This window comes from Mchenga conophoros, linkage group LG17 (genome assembly GCF_057382185.1).
Source record: "Mchenga conophoros isolate Kocher_MC1m ecotype Shallow Benthic linkage group LG17, M_conophoros_male_GT1.1, whole genome shotgun sequence".
Classification (NCBI taxonomy): Eukaryota; Metazoa; Chordata; class Actinopteri; order Cichliformes; family Cichlidae; genus Mchenga; species Mchenga conophoros.
The window spans coordinates 437,826-453,782 of record NC_140542.1 but is presented as its reverse complement, the minus strand read 5'-3'; the positions used below and the strand labels follow the sequence as shown (position 1 = coordinate 453,782).

Below are 15,957 nucleotides of genomic sequence, written 5' to 3'. Positions count from 1 at the left end.
GATAAAGGCCTTCCATTGTTCCGCCTACAAAAAAAAGAGATAATGTATGTTTCCTGCCACCACCAGGTTGGTGTTGAGCAACAACAAAAATTACTCAGTCAAGCTACATGTTGGGCTCCTAGCAGCACAGAATCTGTGGGATGGAGCAAACATTGCTTAGAAAATATGCAAACAGTGCTTTTTAGAAAGACTTCAGTGAACCTCCAAAGACCTACAAACAGCGATGTTTAAAAACAAACAAAAAAACAAAAACATCCAGGGAGCGCCATCATGCTGAATTGCTCAACTCAGGGGCGGAGGGGACAGCCATGCCCAGAAACTGAACAAATACCTGTTTGTGAAGCCAGAAAAATCTGATACAACCAGTTTTACTCAATTGATGGAAAGACAGAGGGAGGTCAGGACACACAAAGAATGCAGAAAAGGGAAAGACTGGGGGTTAAAGAGACCAAATTTAAGAAAAATCTTAATCAAGTTAGAAAAAGTAGAAATATATTGGAAATAAATAAATAGATAAATAATAACTTTAGTATTGAAAGTTGCATCACAGCTTCCTAAACCAGCATGCCACACCTACTGTGCCAGTTGTCAAACTGATTTAGGGACGAGGCCCAAATTAAACAAACTGAATGCTTCAAACACAAATCAAATAAAACCGGCAGGTTTGCAAACTTTTAAATCAGACTCAGTTGAAATCTGTTGAACAGCCTCAAAAACTCAGACGCCACCTGCAAACACCTGCCCAATCCATCACCTGTGAATAAACTGTAAGAACTCAAGTTGTCTTAAATACTCACCCAAAAAAGAAGGTTGAAGAAGAAGAGAAGGTATTTGATACACTTGTTAACAGCCATGGTTTTTCCCTCGATTCACGTCGACCGCCTGCTTCAGAGGACTCGAGCTTCCTGCACAGCGAACACACAGTCTGTCAGATCAGTAAACACACGAGCCTGCTCTACTGTTTCCACCCATTCAGGGTGTGTCCCTCACTGCACCCTCCTCCTCCTGCTTCCACATCTCCTCTCTCTTTTCCTCTTTTTTTTTTTATATTTTCATTTTCCCTGCAGGATTCCCTCGTTTTTTCCCCCACCAGTTTACTATAATCAGATAAAATTAAGATCAACATATGGAAAGAGCTCATGTTTAAACTCACTGCTCGGCTGAGACGAGAATCTGAATGATACTTCAACAACTAGGATAAAGGAGGATAAACAAACTGTTTCACTTCATCCGTAAGTTCTGACTTCTGATAAGTCAACTGCTGTTGTATGGATAGATGTGTTCAAACATTCACATCCATCTGTATCAGTTTTATACTTGTAAAGCAGCATCCGATGATCTGAATGATCTTCTGCCCGACATCAGCAAAACCAGCAATATAAATCTGACTTTACCCAAGAAGAAGCCACTAAGCCAAAATTCCAGCAAGATTAATGGGATTAGTTTAAGCATGAGAAGGTTCTTTAGTCTTAAATAACCTGTAACAAAAGCCAGAAAATCCTGATTAGGTGGCTTTCAGTTGCAGGGATAATACAGTGGGTGTTTCTGATTCCAGCTGCAGGACTTTTTTTTTTCTTTTTAGGTGGGTGGGTAAGGAAAGCGACAACCTAGCTTCTCTGGAGTTTCCACATTTTACCAAGCTTAGAGGCTGCTTGGTACATTTTCACTCAAACATAAACTCCTGAACCCTCACAAAGTCATTTCCCCATCAGCGGAGCCTGGTTTCAGGGTAAAATCAGATCACCAAACCACAATTTAGACCCCGGTTCTTTTATACATAGTTGAAGACACCAGGCCACCACACTGAAAAGTAAACTTATTTCAGGTTCTTGTTTCATTTGTTTGTGTGCCCGAATTTGTGCATAGTGTTCCTCCTGGTTCCTCTATCACACATCTGACAATAAATGAGAACAAAGCAGCGAGCTGCAAATTACACCTCAGTGTAAACCAGCAGATGGCAGATTAATCATTCACATTACCTTCTGTTTCCGTTCTGTCATTTATTCACTCACTCACTCACTCAGGCCTCTCCCAGGTACACTCTATTCCCCAGGCTTTCACTCCTCACCTGTTCCCAGTTTCCCAATCAGTGCACCTGCCTCCTTGTACCCGATTACCCCTCCAGGATTTCTCCAGTCACTGTTGGATTTTCTGTTCTACCCTAGTGAGTCTTTCCCTCTGGTTTTGACCTAACACCCACACACAGAGGTACAACTTATTTTCTCACTCATCTCAGAATCAGCCACCTTATGTGTCAGTAGATTATTACACATATTATCATCACAACTATTTTAACCTTTTAGTGTAATTTAAAAAGTCCAAATCATTCCCAGCTCACCTTTAATTTTCAGCACCTGTTTGGGCTTTTACCAAACATCAGGTTAAGTTAAAAGTAGAATGAAAACAAAAAAATGGAGACTTGGGATAAAACCGCCTCATGGTCACTGTTTCAGCAGTTAGAGAGGTGAGGCTGACATGGTTTGAACATGTGTTGAAGAGGGCTAGTAGATATACTTGGCAAAGGATGATGAGGATGAAGCTGTCAGGCAGGAGGAAAAAAGGAAGACCCCAGAAGAGGTTCATGCAGAGGGTAAGATTCTGGCAACAGGGTGAGATGGAGGCAGATGATCCGCGGTAGTGACCCGCGGATCATCCCCTAAAGGAAGCAGTGGAAAATGGAAGAAAACGATAAACTAACGGCCTCTCAGACTGGTATTAATTTCCAGCAGACAGTGTAAAAATTAACTAACTACAATCACTTTCACTTTATATTACTATAATATAAACTACTATAACTATACATACTGAAAAAAAACCCCACAAAAATAAAGAATTTCCTCAATATATGCAAACAGATACTTTGCATATATTTGTATATACTGTTGGTGTTAGAATGAAAACACCAACAGTCGAAACATATTTAAAGTTTTTATCAAACCAGCTGATTCCTTTAGAAGAAGGGCATTCAATGTGTAGTGAATCATTAGCCTATTTTAATCTTATAGAGTATGAATGAATTAAATAAAAACTAAACATAGTTGTTGAGAAGTTCTGTCAGTAAAATGTGCTTTTAAGTCGCCATCTAACGGCAGCTGTATGAAAATACAGCAGAGTGAGTGCACACCTGTGTAACTCCAGCTTCCCCTTCACTGTCTGTGAGCTCACAGATACCCTCACACCTGTGTCTGGTCATTGTTTCTGAAGGTTCTGAGTATCAGGGGCTGATCTAGAAGGGTGGCATGGGGTAAGTGCCACCCCAAAATGATCTCTTACCATCCCAAGTGCCACCCTAGTTTTGCATATAACAGTGTTGTTTATTAAAATAAGATAGCATTAACACTTTGAGCGTAGTTACAGTTAACAGTGAATATAAATGCTAAAACTGAATATATTGCATAGTGTAACCCCCCTCCACCATTAACAAATGGTTCAGCCCATCGCGCAGACCGTTTTTTTTTTCTTTTCTTCTTTTTTTCCAGTAGTAAGCAATGCTCATGATTGTGCCAGAGCACATTCTGAACAACACCATGGGGATTTCAGAGTTCGCACAGGTGGTTGGATGTTACACTCTGGAAATGGAATGAAGGTGAGTGTTATTAACCCTCTGTGGTCCACGGACACGCTGCACCTCCAAATCACATGACTGATGTAAGCTGACGCAGCAACAAGCTGCAGCCACGTTGACTCGGTTTTTCAGCTCATAGTGAAAGTTCGGACTTCAAAGTATACACCGGTTTTTAAATTTTAATTACAGGCCAGTAATTAAAGTTATGGAGTTATGAAGTTATGTTAAATATATATAAGCCATGCTTTTTTTCTAAACACGGTTTTGTGTGTGTGTGTGTGTGTGTGTGTGTGTGTGTGTGTTTATTTAAAGCGTTTTCTAAAGACGGCTCGAAAACAGTAAAGAAAAGAAAAAAAGGCACTTCTTTCCTATCGGTGGAAAAATGTACCATGTCGACCAAATTTTTTTTAAAGTCATGTAGGATTTGGTTGTTTCGGAAGAGGGAGGGGAGAGTTTTGGGAGTGACAGAGAGAGGAGAGAGCCAGAGTGAGCGAGTGAGAGAGAGACAGTTTTTAGATGTGGGAGATTTGTGACGTTTAGTGTGAAGTTAGTATAGTTAGTCTGTCGTGTAGTCGTTGTTTTGTTTTGTGTGTCAGTGAGGGGACTAACGAATGTCCCCTGAGGGAATGTCACAAAAGCACACATTTTTAGATAAATAGTTGTATATTTTTACAAAATGTGTGCATAAGTTTTCAAAATGTACAATTTATATTTGCATTTCAAGTTATAAAAATAATAACTGACTCAACATGTCTGGGTTTTTTTTTTTACAGTAGAAAAATACTACCAGGATTTTAAATTTCCTGTGTGATTTCAGATCAGTAATACTAAGTATTTCAATGAAAAAACAACTAAATTTGGTGTGATAAGTCGTGAGGTTGAGCTGCAAAGAATGAAACCAAATAAGGCAAGGGGAAAAAATAAAATGAAAACAATTTGAGGGTGAAATACAAATGTAAAATCAAGTCGCCTCAACAATGGCCAGTTATATTTTGGACCTCAGTGGGTTAATCCAACAAATCATGAAAAATTAAGTGTAAATTTTTGTTCGTGACAGTGCAGATTTCTGACATTTTGTGTAATTTAAGTATGTAACAATTTGATTTTTTTCTAACAAAAAACAGTGAAACTGAAGTTGAACTTGTGTTTGTAAATGAACCGCCCCATGTTGTGTAGCTTTCTGGATTTTATACTTATTGGTCTACATATTTATTTATCATACAGGCTACACAGTACATAAAATCAAAACTCACATTTTTTATGTAACTAAAGTGTTTAATTATGTGGGCTACAGAAAATAATTGAATTAGACTATAAGTAAACACCTACATATGTGTTTGGGGAAAAAAAGGCTTTGATTTTGCCACCCTAAGAAAATTTCTCTAGATCCACCCCTGCTGAGGATTCTTTTAAAATAAAAAAAATTACACGAGGGTTTGAGCTGTTACTAAGAAGGCATCAATGCTAAAACAAAAGACGTCAGTTTAGACTTGAATTAAAAGAATAGATGCTCATACAGGAGGAGATTGATATCCAAGTGTCAGGAACTGGAGTGAGAAGTGTCATTCAAAGAGAGCCACACAGTACAGAACAAGCCTGGCAGATGTAGGATGCAAAAAAAATTTAAAGACCCTGGAAAGAAAACAAGTGAGAGACATCTAAAGACTTCAGAGTAACTGCCCAGACACTCGTGAAGGAGTTAGCTAATGAAAACAATCACTCAGACTCTGCACAGGAATTAACTGTGAGGTCGCAGACCAAGAAAACTCCACTTTTGCAGAAGAGACTAAAGTGTGCTAAGGACAACCTGGAGACAGATTATTCATGCTAGAAGTGAGTACGTTACTCAGATGAGCTCAAACTGGAGCTCTTTGGTCACAGAGACGCAGCTTATGTTGTTTTTAAAGAGAAAAGCGAGAGAAGTACAACCCGAAGTAGAGCATCCCAACATTGAACCACGCTGGTGGGAATACTGTGAACGTTACTGGCTGACCTCCACAAAGCCCTCACTCCCACTGAAAATGTGTGAGGTGAACTGAAGACCAAGGTCCGTACCAGAAGGCCATTGAATCTGAAGGAACTGGAGAGATTCACGGGACATGTGCGATGTGTTTCTGTGTGTAAAGAAAATAATGTGAGCATTTAAAATAAAACTGGGGTGTTTGAAAAATCCTTGAACCGCTCTGGATCAGCTCTCCACTTCTTTGCCTTCTCGAGTCTCTGAGTCGTTGCTGGTTTTTCTCTGCCAGTTTTGTTTTTTCCCATCATTTATTCAGCAATGGTCTTCTGAACCCTCTATCCACCCTGACCTTCTCCCTTTTGCTGAAGGTCCGTCTAACTATTCTTCAAAGTTTGGCTGGAGATTATATACGTTGTCAAAAGAACTGGGGTCATTTTAAGCTTTATTCTTTAATGAAATATTAAATGTTTCATTCTTTGTCTTCTCACTGAGTGTTTTCTTATTTTTAGGAAATATCTGCTGGTTCCCCATGTGCTCACATGCTGTCCTTCCTGTTCCTGCACTCTTATAGTGCAGTCTGGTCTGCCCGTACACGTCTTACACGTGGGGTGTAACAACCTGAGTTACCGTTTAAATGAAGCGCAGCTCATAGGACGGTCCGGAGTGATGTCATACTGACATTTTTCAGGCTGTGAATGTGACGTGTAAGAAGCAGGGAAGGAAAGCAAGCTGTGGTGACTTTCTCTGGGCACGTTGGAAGTGGTAAGAAGACTTAAATATTTAATGTAATGATTCATTTCAGTGGAGCATTAAAGAAAAATGTAAGGAACTGTAACATAATCTGGATTCTCTGAGACTCAGCATGTCAGGACTCGTCTCACAGAGCCCGACACAGATGATTGTCTTCTTTTCTTTAGAAGAAAACACCCAAACTTTTGCTCATTTACCTGATTTATACAGCAATTTTTCCTACATTTAGTGGAAATTTCAATCAAATTAGTCCATGCATGGATGTAAATGTTCACTCGTGTGGAGTGAACAAAAACACACACAGCAGCACAGTGACTGACCCCTAAAACGAGAAAAGGACTAAAAACACTGAGTTTGCATCCGGTGATCTGGTGTCACTGCTGCGTTTGTTAAGAATCCAGAAGGCTATCAACACTGCAAAAGCTAAACTTAGGACATAATCAAAGCAAACTGAATCATTTTAGGTCTTAACTGCACTTTAATATTGCTCTAATATTTATTTAAAGTATGCGAGCAGACAAATTCACAAGAAGAAGCTTTTATCACAGCAGCGTAATGCTCATATTCATACAAGAATAACACAAACATCCCATCTATTTCTGCTTTTTGGTTTATCAGGAAGCCACAATGACGTCTACTAAAGAAGCTCTTTGGCGCACTCTTGAGCATCTGACAGCTGAACAGTTCAAGAACTTTAAGTGGTTCCTGAAGGAGGGGGATATGGAAAACGGTTTTCCAGCCATCCCAGAGGCCCGACTGGAAGGAGCGGACAGGTTGGATACGATCGATCTGATGGTGCAAAAATACCGCTGTCCAGGAGCTGTGCAAAAAACCATGAAGATCTTAAGGAAGATAAACAGAAATGATCTGGTTCAGGATTTGTCAAACCAGTCAAATGAAGGTAAAAATATGAAGAGCTGAAAAATAAAGGTTCACATTAGTTGCATGAATAGATTGCATTTAATACAGCTCGAGAAAAATCCTCAATAAAAAAGTTGTTTACAGCTTTTCCTGTTTTGGCTTGTTTTAGACCACAAGATCTCTGCAGCGCTCCCACGTGATGATGAGACAAGGAGGGCCAAACTGAGGGAGATGAAAGCCCAAATTGATCTGAGGATCAAGGAGAAGCAGATGAAGATCTGTGAAGTCAGACGCACAGCAGAGCTCAGCAGGAAGTCTGCAGAGCGACAGACCTCAGACAGCAGGAGGGCGTTTGAAGCGCTGGTGGCCTCTGTCCAGAGCAGTCTGGATAAAATCATTGGAGAGATCGATGAAAAGCAGAAAATGACACAGAAACAGGCTGAAGGATTAATCCAGCAGCTAGAGCAGGAAATCTCTGAGCTGACCAAGAGGAGCGCAGAGGTGGAGCAGCTTACCAAAGACCAACGTGACTTCCTGCCAAGCTTCTCGTTCACAAATGAGATGCTGACAGAAGCCAGGTTCCCCCAGCCATCTTACAAAGAAACTGTGACTCAGCTGAAGGAAAAACTCAGCAAAGACATGGAGATGTTTCTCGCTGTGACTGAGCTGAACAGGCTCCGGCAGTTTGCAGTGGATGTGACACTGGATCCAGACACAGCACATCCCAACCTCATCCTGTCTGAGGACGGGAAGCAAGTTCGCTGTGGTGACATAACACAAACTCTCCCAAACAACCCAGAAAGATTTGACCGTGCTATTAATGTTGTGGGAAATCAGAGCTTCTCTTCAGAAAGCTTTTACTATGAAGTTCAGGTTAAGGAGAAAACCTCCTGGGATTTAGGTGTCGTTAAAGAGTCAATAAATAGGAAGGGATCAATGTATGTGAGCCCCAAGAACGGCTTCTGGATAATATGTTTAAGGGCAGGAGAGTACAAAGCCTCACGTCTCCATCTCAGTGTGGACTCTCAGCCAAAGAAAGTGGGAGTGTTTGTGGATTATGAGAATCATTCGGTCTCTTTTTATAATGCTGAATCCGCACAACTCATTCATTGCTACACTGACTGCTCCTTCAAAGAGAAACTCCGCCCTTTCTTCAGCCCCGGGACTCTTCATGGTGGCCAAAACTCCACTCCGCTCATCATCTGTCCTGTCTACGGCAACTGTCAGATCTGATCAATCATCCTTACAACTGCGTGAGACTCGTCATAGAGTCGTCAGCTTCTCCACCTTTATTTATTTATCACCCCTAAGTGGACATCTGAAAACAAAAAGGTCCAGATGACTGTGACAGACTTATCACACCAAACCCTCAGCCAACATTTGAGTGGTTCACTGTTAACCCGATGGGAGTGTTCAGGGGTTAATATAGTTTGTAGTATTCAGAGGGTCCAGTGTGGCCCTCTGAATAGCACAAAAATGTAATCAACCCTTCACCGACCCCATGTCACACAGCAGCATCAGGATTGGGTCTCCAGTCGTTAAACAGATGGTGTCATATGGGGCTGTTTGAATTGTTTATTTTATCATCAGTTTTACAGCCTTCAAACTTAGATTTGTGTGTTGTTAGTCGTGATCTTGTGGAAGGTGTCACAGAAGGGCCACAGTTTTACGCTCAGTACAGTGTTCCCTGACAGATTTATTCTCGGCATTCAGTTACATGGTTGAACAGGTAACTTTGGCCTGAGCTTATTTAAGACCATGCCGGTGACCACTGCACATGAGGTTCGGTGTCATATTTTACTCTAAAAGTTCAGGGTTTGGTCTAAACTCTAGAGAAGAAAAACCTTCCCGCACAATCAGAGAGAGACTGGTTTTCAGCCTTCAGGGTCTTATTTAACACACAGACAGTCATTTTTCAAACATCTCCTCCCTCCAGCAGATCATGTTTTACTTGCATGTCGAGTGGGGGGGATCCAAACTGCGACGGCAACCATTCTAACTTTGCATGCAGCTAGCAGGAGAAAAACTCATTCAAATGCAGGTGTGGTTTTTCTACATTTAGACTCTGTGGTCTCACAAAGGCGCGTCTTTCACCATCCGCGATCTCATACTTTCTAATGCCCTCTTTTTGCAAAATGGAGCAGACATGGTTTCAATTTTCCCACTGATAGTATCAAAGAATATAGACAGTGTAGTGCCTTTAAAATGGCACTACACTAGTTTAAATACATTATTACAGGAAATATCATGACTGTCCAGTTCATCCATAACATTTTTCTTCAGTGTCACCTTCTTGTTCCTCATGCTTATTCTGATGGTGTTTCATAGAGACATTTTTCCTAGTCCACTGTGCAATGCCACCACTCACTTAGTGCTTACTTTCATTTTTCTTTCTGTGTTTGAGCAGGGATGTCAGACTCCTTTTGTCATAAGCTACTTTGATGTTAAGTGAATCAGACCAGTGAAACTGACCTTTCTGTCAGTGTAACTACACAGTTACACCAACACATCTTAATATAAGGCAAAGAAGTGCCGTTTTAACTGTACACCTCAGTTTTTCTGCATGATAAAGAAATATTGCTGTTGGGTCATTCCATCTTCTGCTCGACAGGAGCAACAGAAAAAAATCCTAAAATCTGAACGACCGTGGTCTAAAAAAAGACACACATATTTAACAAAATCATTCTGAAATCACATGAAAGTGGGTTGATGGATGACAAAAAGGTTTCTGAAGTTTCTCTGTGGTCATTATATACGGTAAAACTTTGGATGATAATATTTTTTTGTTCAAATCAGAGATGGTCAAACATAAAATTTTAAAAAGTTTGCTGATTTAAGATGGAATAAATAAATTTGTAAATTTACAGAAGATCTGGCAGCTCATTGTCCAGACTCTCCTATAATTTCAAAAGTGAAGATTTTGTTAAAATTCTGATTTTTAATTTTTTAAATACAGATTTTTCTCTGATAAATGCTAAAAAAAAATCAACAACAGCAGTGTTCTGTCATTTCATTTGGAGTACAAATGGCAGTGGGTGAGGTCTTTATCAGTAGGAAAAGCTGTGACCAGTAAAAGTTTAATCTGGCCCCCGGGCCTTATTTTTGACACACCTGGTGTAAATGATTTGTTTTCAAACACTTTTTTTTCTTCTTCTTCAAGAAAGCCATCTTTACTGTTTACTAGAAAAGATCCACACTGAATTTTACTTTAATAAAGATGGATAATGTCATCAGTCTTTTTTTATGTCCCACATTAGCACATTGCTGCAGTTTCCCTTCGTATTTGAGTCCCTTTGTATTTCATTTTCATTTCAGTGACTGCGTTGATATGTTACCTGTATGCAAACTTCCTAAAGTAATAAAGACACGATGGGCAGCTGATTACAAAATAACTTAATCACCAGGACACATAAAACTGTACAGTAATAACAAAAACGACCTGCTTTGAGCTGGAGCAATAGATGATTCAATCAACAGGAACCAGCTGTGCTAACGAGCCTCTGTGCTGCACTTCCTGATGTAATGTTTCAGTAAACTGAGTAGCACTAAAATCAGAAAACACCAACCAGAGGATAGAGCGTGGTTTCATCATTAGATGCCGGAGCAGTACTGTTGGGTCTTGTGTATTGCAGTTAACCGCCATGACTTACTGACACGTTTTCATGAAAACACCCTGCAGTCCTTGACGTCGGCCATTACTGGCCCACCAGCCCTGTGTGAGCTGAAGTGAAGCTCATTAGAAAGTTTAACACAATTATCTGAGACTTTATCTCCAAACTGACATTCAAGTCTCTGGTTTGTGTTTCAAACTGCAGACTTCAATCCTTTTAGTCATTCAGCAGGGCTGCGTTTGCATTTTTGATTAAATCTGTTCTTACAGGACTCTGCAGTGCTGTGGAAAACTGAGTCCACAGTCAATGATTCAGTAGCTGTAGCAGTAACTACCTGCAGAAACTGTTTCCCTTTGTGACTCGTCTCACATCACTGTGAAGGAATTTTGGACCTCTTGTTCACAGCATTGCTCGAGGGTCCTGCAGCATTTCAGTCATTCTGTTGGAGATCAGCTGCTTTGCTTGGGGTTGTTCACCTGCTGCATGACCCAGTTTGAGTCAAGCTTCAACTGTTGAGCAGATGACTCACATTTTTGGTATTCAGTGCTGTGCAAAAGTCTTGAGCCACCCCTCATCTCTTGATAATTTGTGTCCGAGGAGCCAGACTTTCTACTGATTCCTTAAAGTGGTTTCGAGCAGTAGTTCTTCAGCTTTTTGAAGGTCTTTCAAAGCTTCTTTTGTCAGACATTAGCTGCCTTTCCAGTCCTTACACTGGACCATTTTAGAAGAATTATTTATTTTTGTTTGTTTAAGCCGCTTCACTCTGACCTGAGGTTCGCTGAATTATATATGAACTGGACTGAAAATCAGTGGCAGTAGGTCTGATGGAGTCATGAAAACATATTTGAAATTTTTGACTCACATTATTGTCAGTATGTATGGAGGAGGCCAGGAGGGAGGTCCAACAGTGAGTGTCTGCAGCCATGTGTTAAACATGGCGGAGGCTCTGCCATGACTTCTGGTACATCTTTCGCCACCTTACAATGAAGCGATTGCAGCCATTCCCCAACTGTGTGAATGGTACTCATAGCCATTGATCAGTAGTCTTTGATTAATGGACTTGTGCTACATCCATATGGACAGAATCAACCTTTTGGGATTTTCTTGTAAACTTTAACTAATGTGAAAATTAAATTACAAACTATTTCTTTCAAACACTCTGAAGGAAATGACACGTGATGAGCTGAAGACGTTCTAGTAGTTCTGAAGCAGGACGACACCGATGAAAATTTCTCAAAAAGAGCTGATTTTAAATCTAAAGTTTTTATTCGAGCCTATAAAAGCTGAAGGTTTTTCACATTTCTGCTTGTCAAGAAGGAATCACGCAGCCCTTAGATAGAAGACAACGCCAAACTTTTTAAGCTTATTAATAAACACACACAATGATTTAGTGCAGATGTTACGTTCCCCTAAAAGGGTCCAGGCGATGAAGGGGAAGTAACAAAAAGTGTCCAGGTTAGAAAAAGGAGACAGAGGCAAACTGGTTAAAGAGTTTTATTAAAGTTTCTATCAAATACTAACTAAAAGAGACGGTCAAGCCGCTATCACCATTTAAAGAAACAAAACAAAACTCAGGCGTTGGTCAATAAACTGAAGAGTAAGTCAAAAAAAAAGAGTTTAGTCACCAAACACTGGCAGGACTAAACAATCACCAAACGCAGCTCACTAGCAGTAAACAGCAAAAACACAGCTCACCAGCTGCAACCACTAACATGGCACTCTGGCCCAGAGCTCACCTTTCCCTGGGCTTAAATACCTTTAATTACTGATGTGAGTCAGCTGTGTAAAAGAGAAAGGTGGCACCTCAGGCAGAAGAGATTGTAGGACACGCCCACACAGGCACCTTCAGGAGGAGGCCTTGCTAGGGCTGTAACACAGACACAAAATAATCCTACAGATACTTTTGAGTCACTCAAAGGTCACTTTAAAAATCTACTCAGTCCCAGAAAACACACAGAGTTCACTTGTCCTGATTCAAGTATTTACAAAAGGTTGAAAAAGTAGAGGTTGTAAACATAAATGAACAAACACTGAATGTTTTTAATGACTTCATGTTGCATTAAAACAACAGCTGAACGTTAAGACTGACCATGTGTGTGCTCTGCTCTGTGTTAGGTCTGAAAACTCTGCAGACTTCAGTGATGGGACAGAAATCAGGTCTAACAAACTGCAGCACTCTTCATGGCTGTTTCCCTTCACTACTACTCACAGCGCTTCAGTTGTTCCACATTTTGCCGTATTTCACCTCAATATTTTCCAGACAATACTCCAAAATGACAACACGGAAAAAAGTCTGCGTGAGCGTCCTTTTTATTAAAAATAAAACGTAAAAAATACGGTTTAAATACAACAAAATGTAGAAAAACTGAAGCTCTGTAAACACTTTCTGGATGAGTTGTATCTATATCTCATCATCTTGAACAAACACATCACCTGTGAGAGAAAACAGCCATGAAGAGTGCTGCAGTTCGCTGGACCTGCACAGAGTCTGTGTGGATGTGACAAATCATTCTTCTAAACTTTCCCCTGCATAAAGAGCTACTCTCTAAATTACACGTGATAGCTCAGAAACATTTTTACTTTTTAGCCTCTTCCAGCTTTGTTTCTCTCTGAAAAACAAGCTGCAGACTGCAGCACGAGCATCGAGTGATGCAGGGAGATTTTTGTTTATTTGGCGGGTAAACCTTGTCTCTGAAACTGTATTTTGAGCAGCCAGTGAAACAGAGCTCGGCTTTAGTACATTATTTTCTCTCGTGTACACAAACGGGCTCTGGAGCAGCGTTTGTTTATAAGTGAAGTCTCACAGCTCCTCCATCTCTCTCTGTCCACAAAGAGTTTTTACAACTTCTGCTTCGATGTTTTAAGTTCACGTCTGCCAACAAAAACGAAGCGGTCTCCATTTAACACCATCGAGTGTTGCTCACCAAAAAATAATTTAATGATGCATATGAGTCACTTCCTGTCCTGTATTCATTGTTTAAGCCCAGCTTGTTGTTTAACACCAGGCTAGTTATCATTAACCAAAACGAGATGCAAAAAAATATTTTAATTAAATAAAAACTTGAGTTTTGCGAAAATAAAAGCATTTACATTAAAAAAATGAGAAAATAGAAAACTGTAAGTTTCACACTCTGAACTTGTTAAATTGACACAGCCAGTTTTCTATTCTTACACATCTACATGGATTGTGTGACAGTTTAAAAACCCAGCTGAGCTGTGGTTTAAGAACAGCGCCACCTTTTGTCCAGTAACAGCATGTGCGAGTTGTGTGACTAAAGTTCAATTCAGACGTCTGCAGGAAATTTATCCAAACATGTAACTGGAAACCCCTTTTCTTATTTTGTTGAATTTTCTTTTAAAGTCAATTTTGACTTTTAAGTTGCTGCAGTTGTGTTGTACGCTCTTATTCCTTCAGTTTTCTTCTCTCATGTAAGATCAGGAACTGAAGAGCGAATCAAACTAAAAATATTAATAACTCGTCAGCCTTCTGTTGTTAACTCTGCTGCACAGATGGGCTGCTGAGGCGTACAGACGCCATGCTTCATCAAATTATTTGAACTGCAGACCTCAGTCTGAGGGTTTGTCTGCACACTCCATTCTGCCTCCTAAGATCATTAAACTGAGGAAGCAGGAAGATGTGATAGGAGCACCTGCTGACGCTAAAGCATAGAAAGCCTCATGCCTGACCGTGAAACCAGAAAGAGCCTTTTGTAGTTCTTTAAATGCAGCTGACACCAACCCTTTGACCTCTGAGGGAGGAAATAAAGATCAGATTGACTGCACTTCCCCAAAGATGAGGGAAGCCTTCAATGAGAATCAGTCAATGATGAAGACGTGGAGGTCAGAGAGCATGTCACATCTGAAGCTCCAGCTTTTTGTATGGATCTTTAGCGAGTTCTTCACACATTTACACTCATACATCCATCTGACTGGCTTTACTGGCTAAACCTTTGAGTCTATTGCTCTTAAAGAAGTCTGAAGCAAAAGGAAGATGAGCTGGACTGATTCAGACATGACCTCTGGATTATCTGGCTGAACTCGACCTGTCCTCAGTCCAGAGTTTCTCCCCCCCCCCCCCATGCTTTTCTCCCACTGACTGGGATCCATAATTCCCAGTTTCAGTCATTTAGGATAAAATAAAGGGACAAACAACAGAAGGTTTTAATGTAAATTATATTTAATCTGCAAAGTGCTTCTCAAAAACACAATTCCAATGAAATAAATGTGCAGTTTATTCTACACATGAGATCCTGTCACATGACTGTGCGTCAAACCATAGGCCAGAACAAAAGCACTCACACAGTCTCAATGAATAAAATGAACACCAGAATCTCTTCTCTGAAATTAAAATAAAAAACTTTTATCTTTTAATTCAAAACAGACAAACATGTGAAACTGGACCAGTTCAGCTTTTGTACTTGGTGCTGAAGTGAGCGTTGACTTTGAGGATGGAGACGTAGAGCGTGAGGCCGACGAGGAAGAACTGCTGCTGCTCTTTCAGCCGGACCAGTTTCATCTTCACCTGCCCCTCAGAGCTGCGGTACACCATCAGGAAGTTGGTGCCGCTGTAGCCCAACGACTGCGACTTCTTCACCACGGAGATGGTAACCGGGGTGCTGACGCACCAGAAGGGTTTCTGGAACTCGTCCAGCAGGGTCAACGTCATGACGCAGCAGTTCTGAAGACAGAGTCAGAGCGAGACGTCACGGCGCGCCAAGTTATTCACACTAACATCACACCACCTATCACACATTTGTATTTGTATTCTATTTTTATCTTATTGTATATTTATTTTATTCTACTGTATATAGTATTTTATTTTATTCTATTCTGTACAGTTGTGTACTGTATTTATTCTTATTGTATTCTAATTTTTGCCTCATAACTTTTGCACTGTCCACTTCCTGCTGTGACAAAACAAATTTCCCACGTGTGGGACTAATAAAGGTTATCTTATCTTATCTTACACAACGACGTTAACACACGCAACACCACACTTTAACTGCAGCTTAAACTCAGACATCACATGTGTAAAACACGTCTGCACGAGTTCAAACATTTGGTTTCTTTGTCTGTACTGTGCAGAAGTCTTGAGCCAACCCTCATTTCTTTGTAATTTGGCGTTATAAGGTTTTTCCGTTGTTAGGGCAATTCACACCGACCTGTGAATCATTCAAGCTCACAGGATGAAGCTGTATTGTGTCTACATC

At 40.4% G+C, this 15,957-nt stretch overlaps 1 protein-coding gene across 1 annotated transcript; it reads left to right on the top strand.

Annotated features, from left to right (window-relative positions):
- Positions 1-3,371: 3,371 nt before the first annotated feature.
- Positions 3,372-8,446, top strand: LOC146554786 (putative E3 ubiquitin-protein ligase TRIML1). The gene is made up of 4 exons (XM_085252082.1): positions 3,372-3,586; positions 6,035-6,287; positions 6,894-7,176; positions 7,306-8,446. Exons 3-4 carry the CDS (start codon positions 6,903-6,905, stop codon positions 8,367-8,369), a joined length of 1,338 nt encoding a protein of 445 aa, XP_085108208.1. The 5' UTR covers positions 3,372-3,586; positions 6,035-6,287; positions 6,894-6,902; the 3' UTR covers positions 8,370-8,446.
- Positions 8,447-15,957: the final 7,511 nt, after the last annotated feature.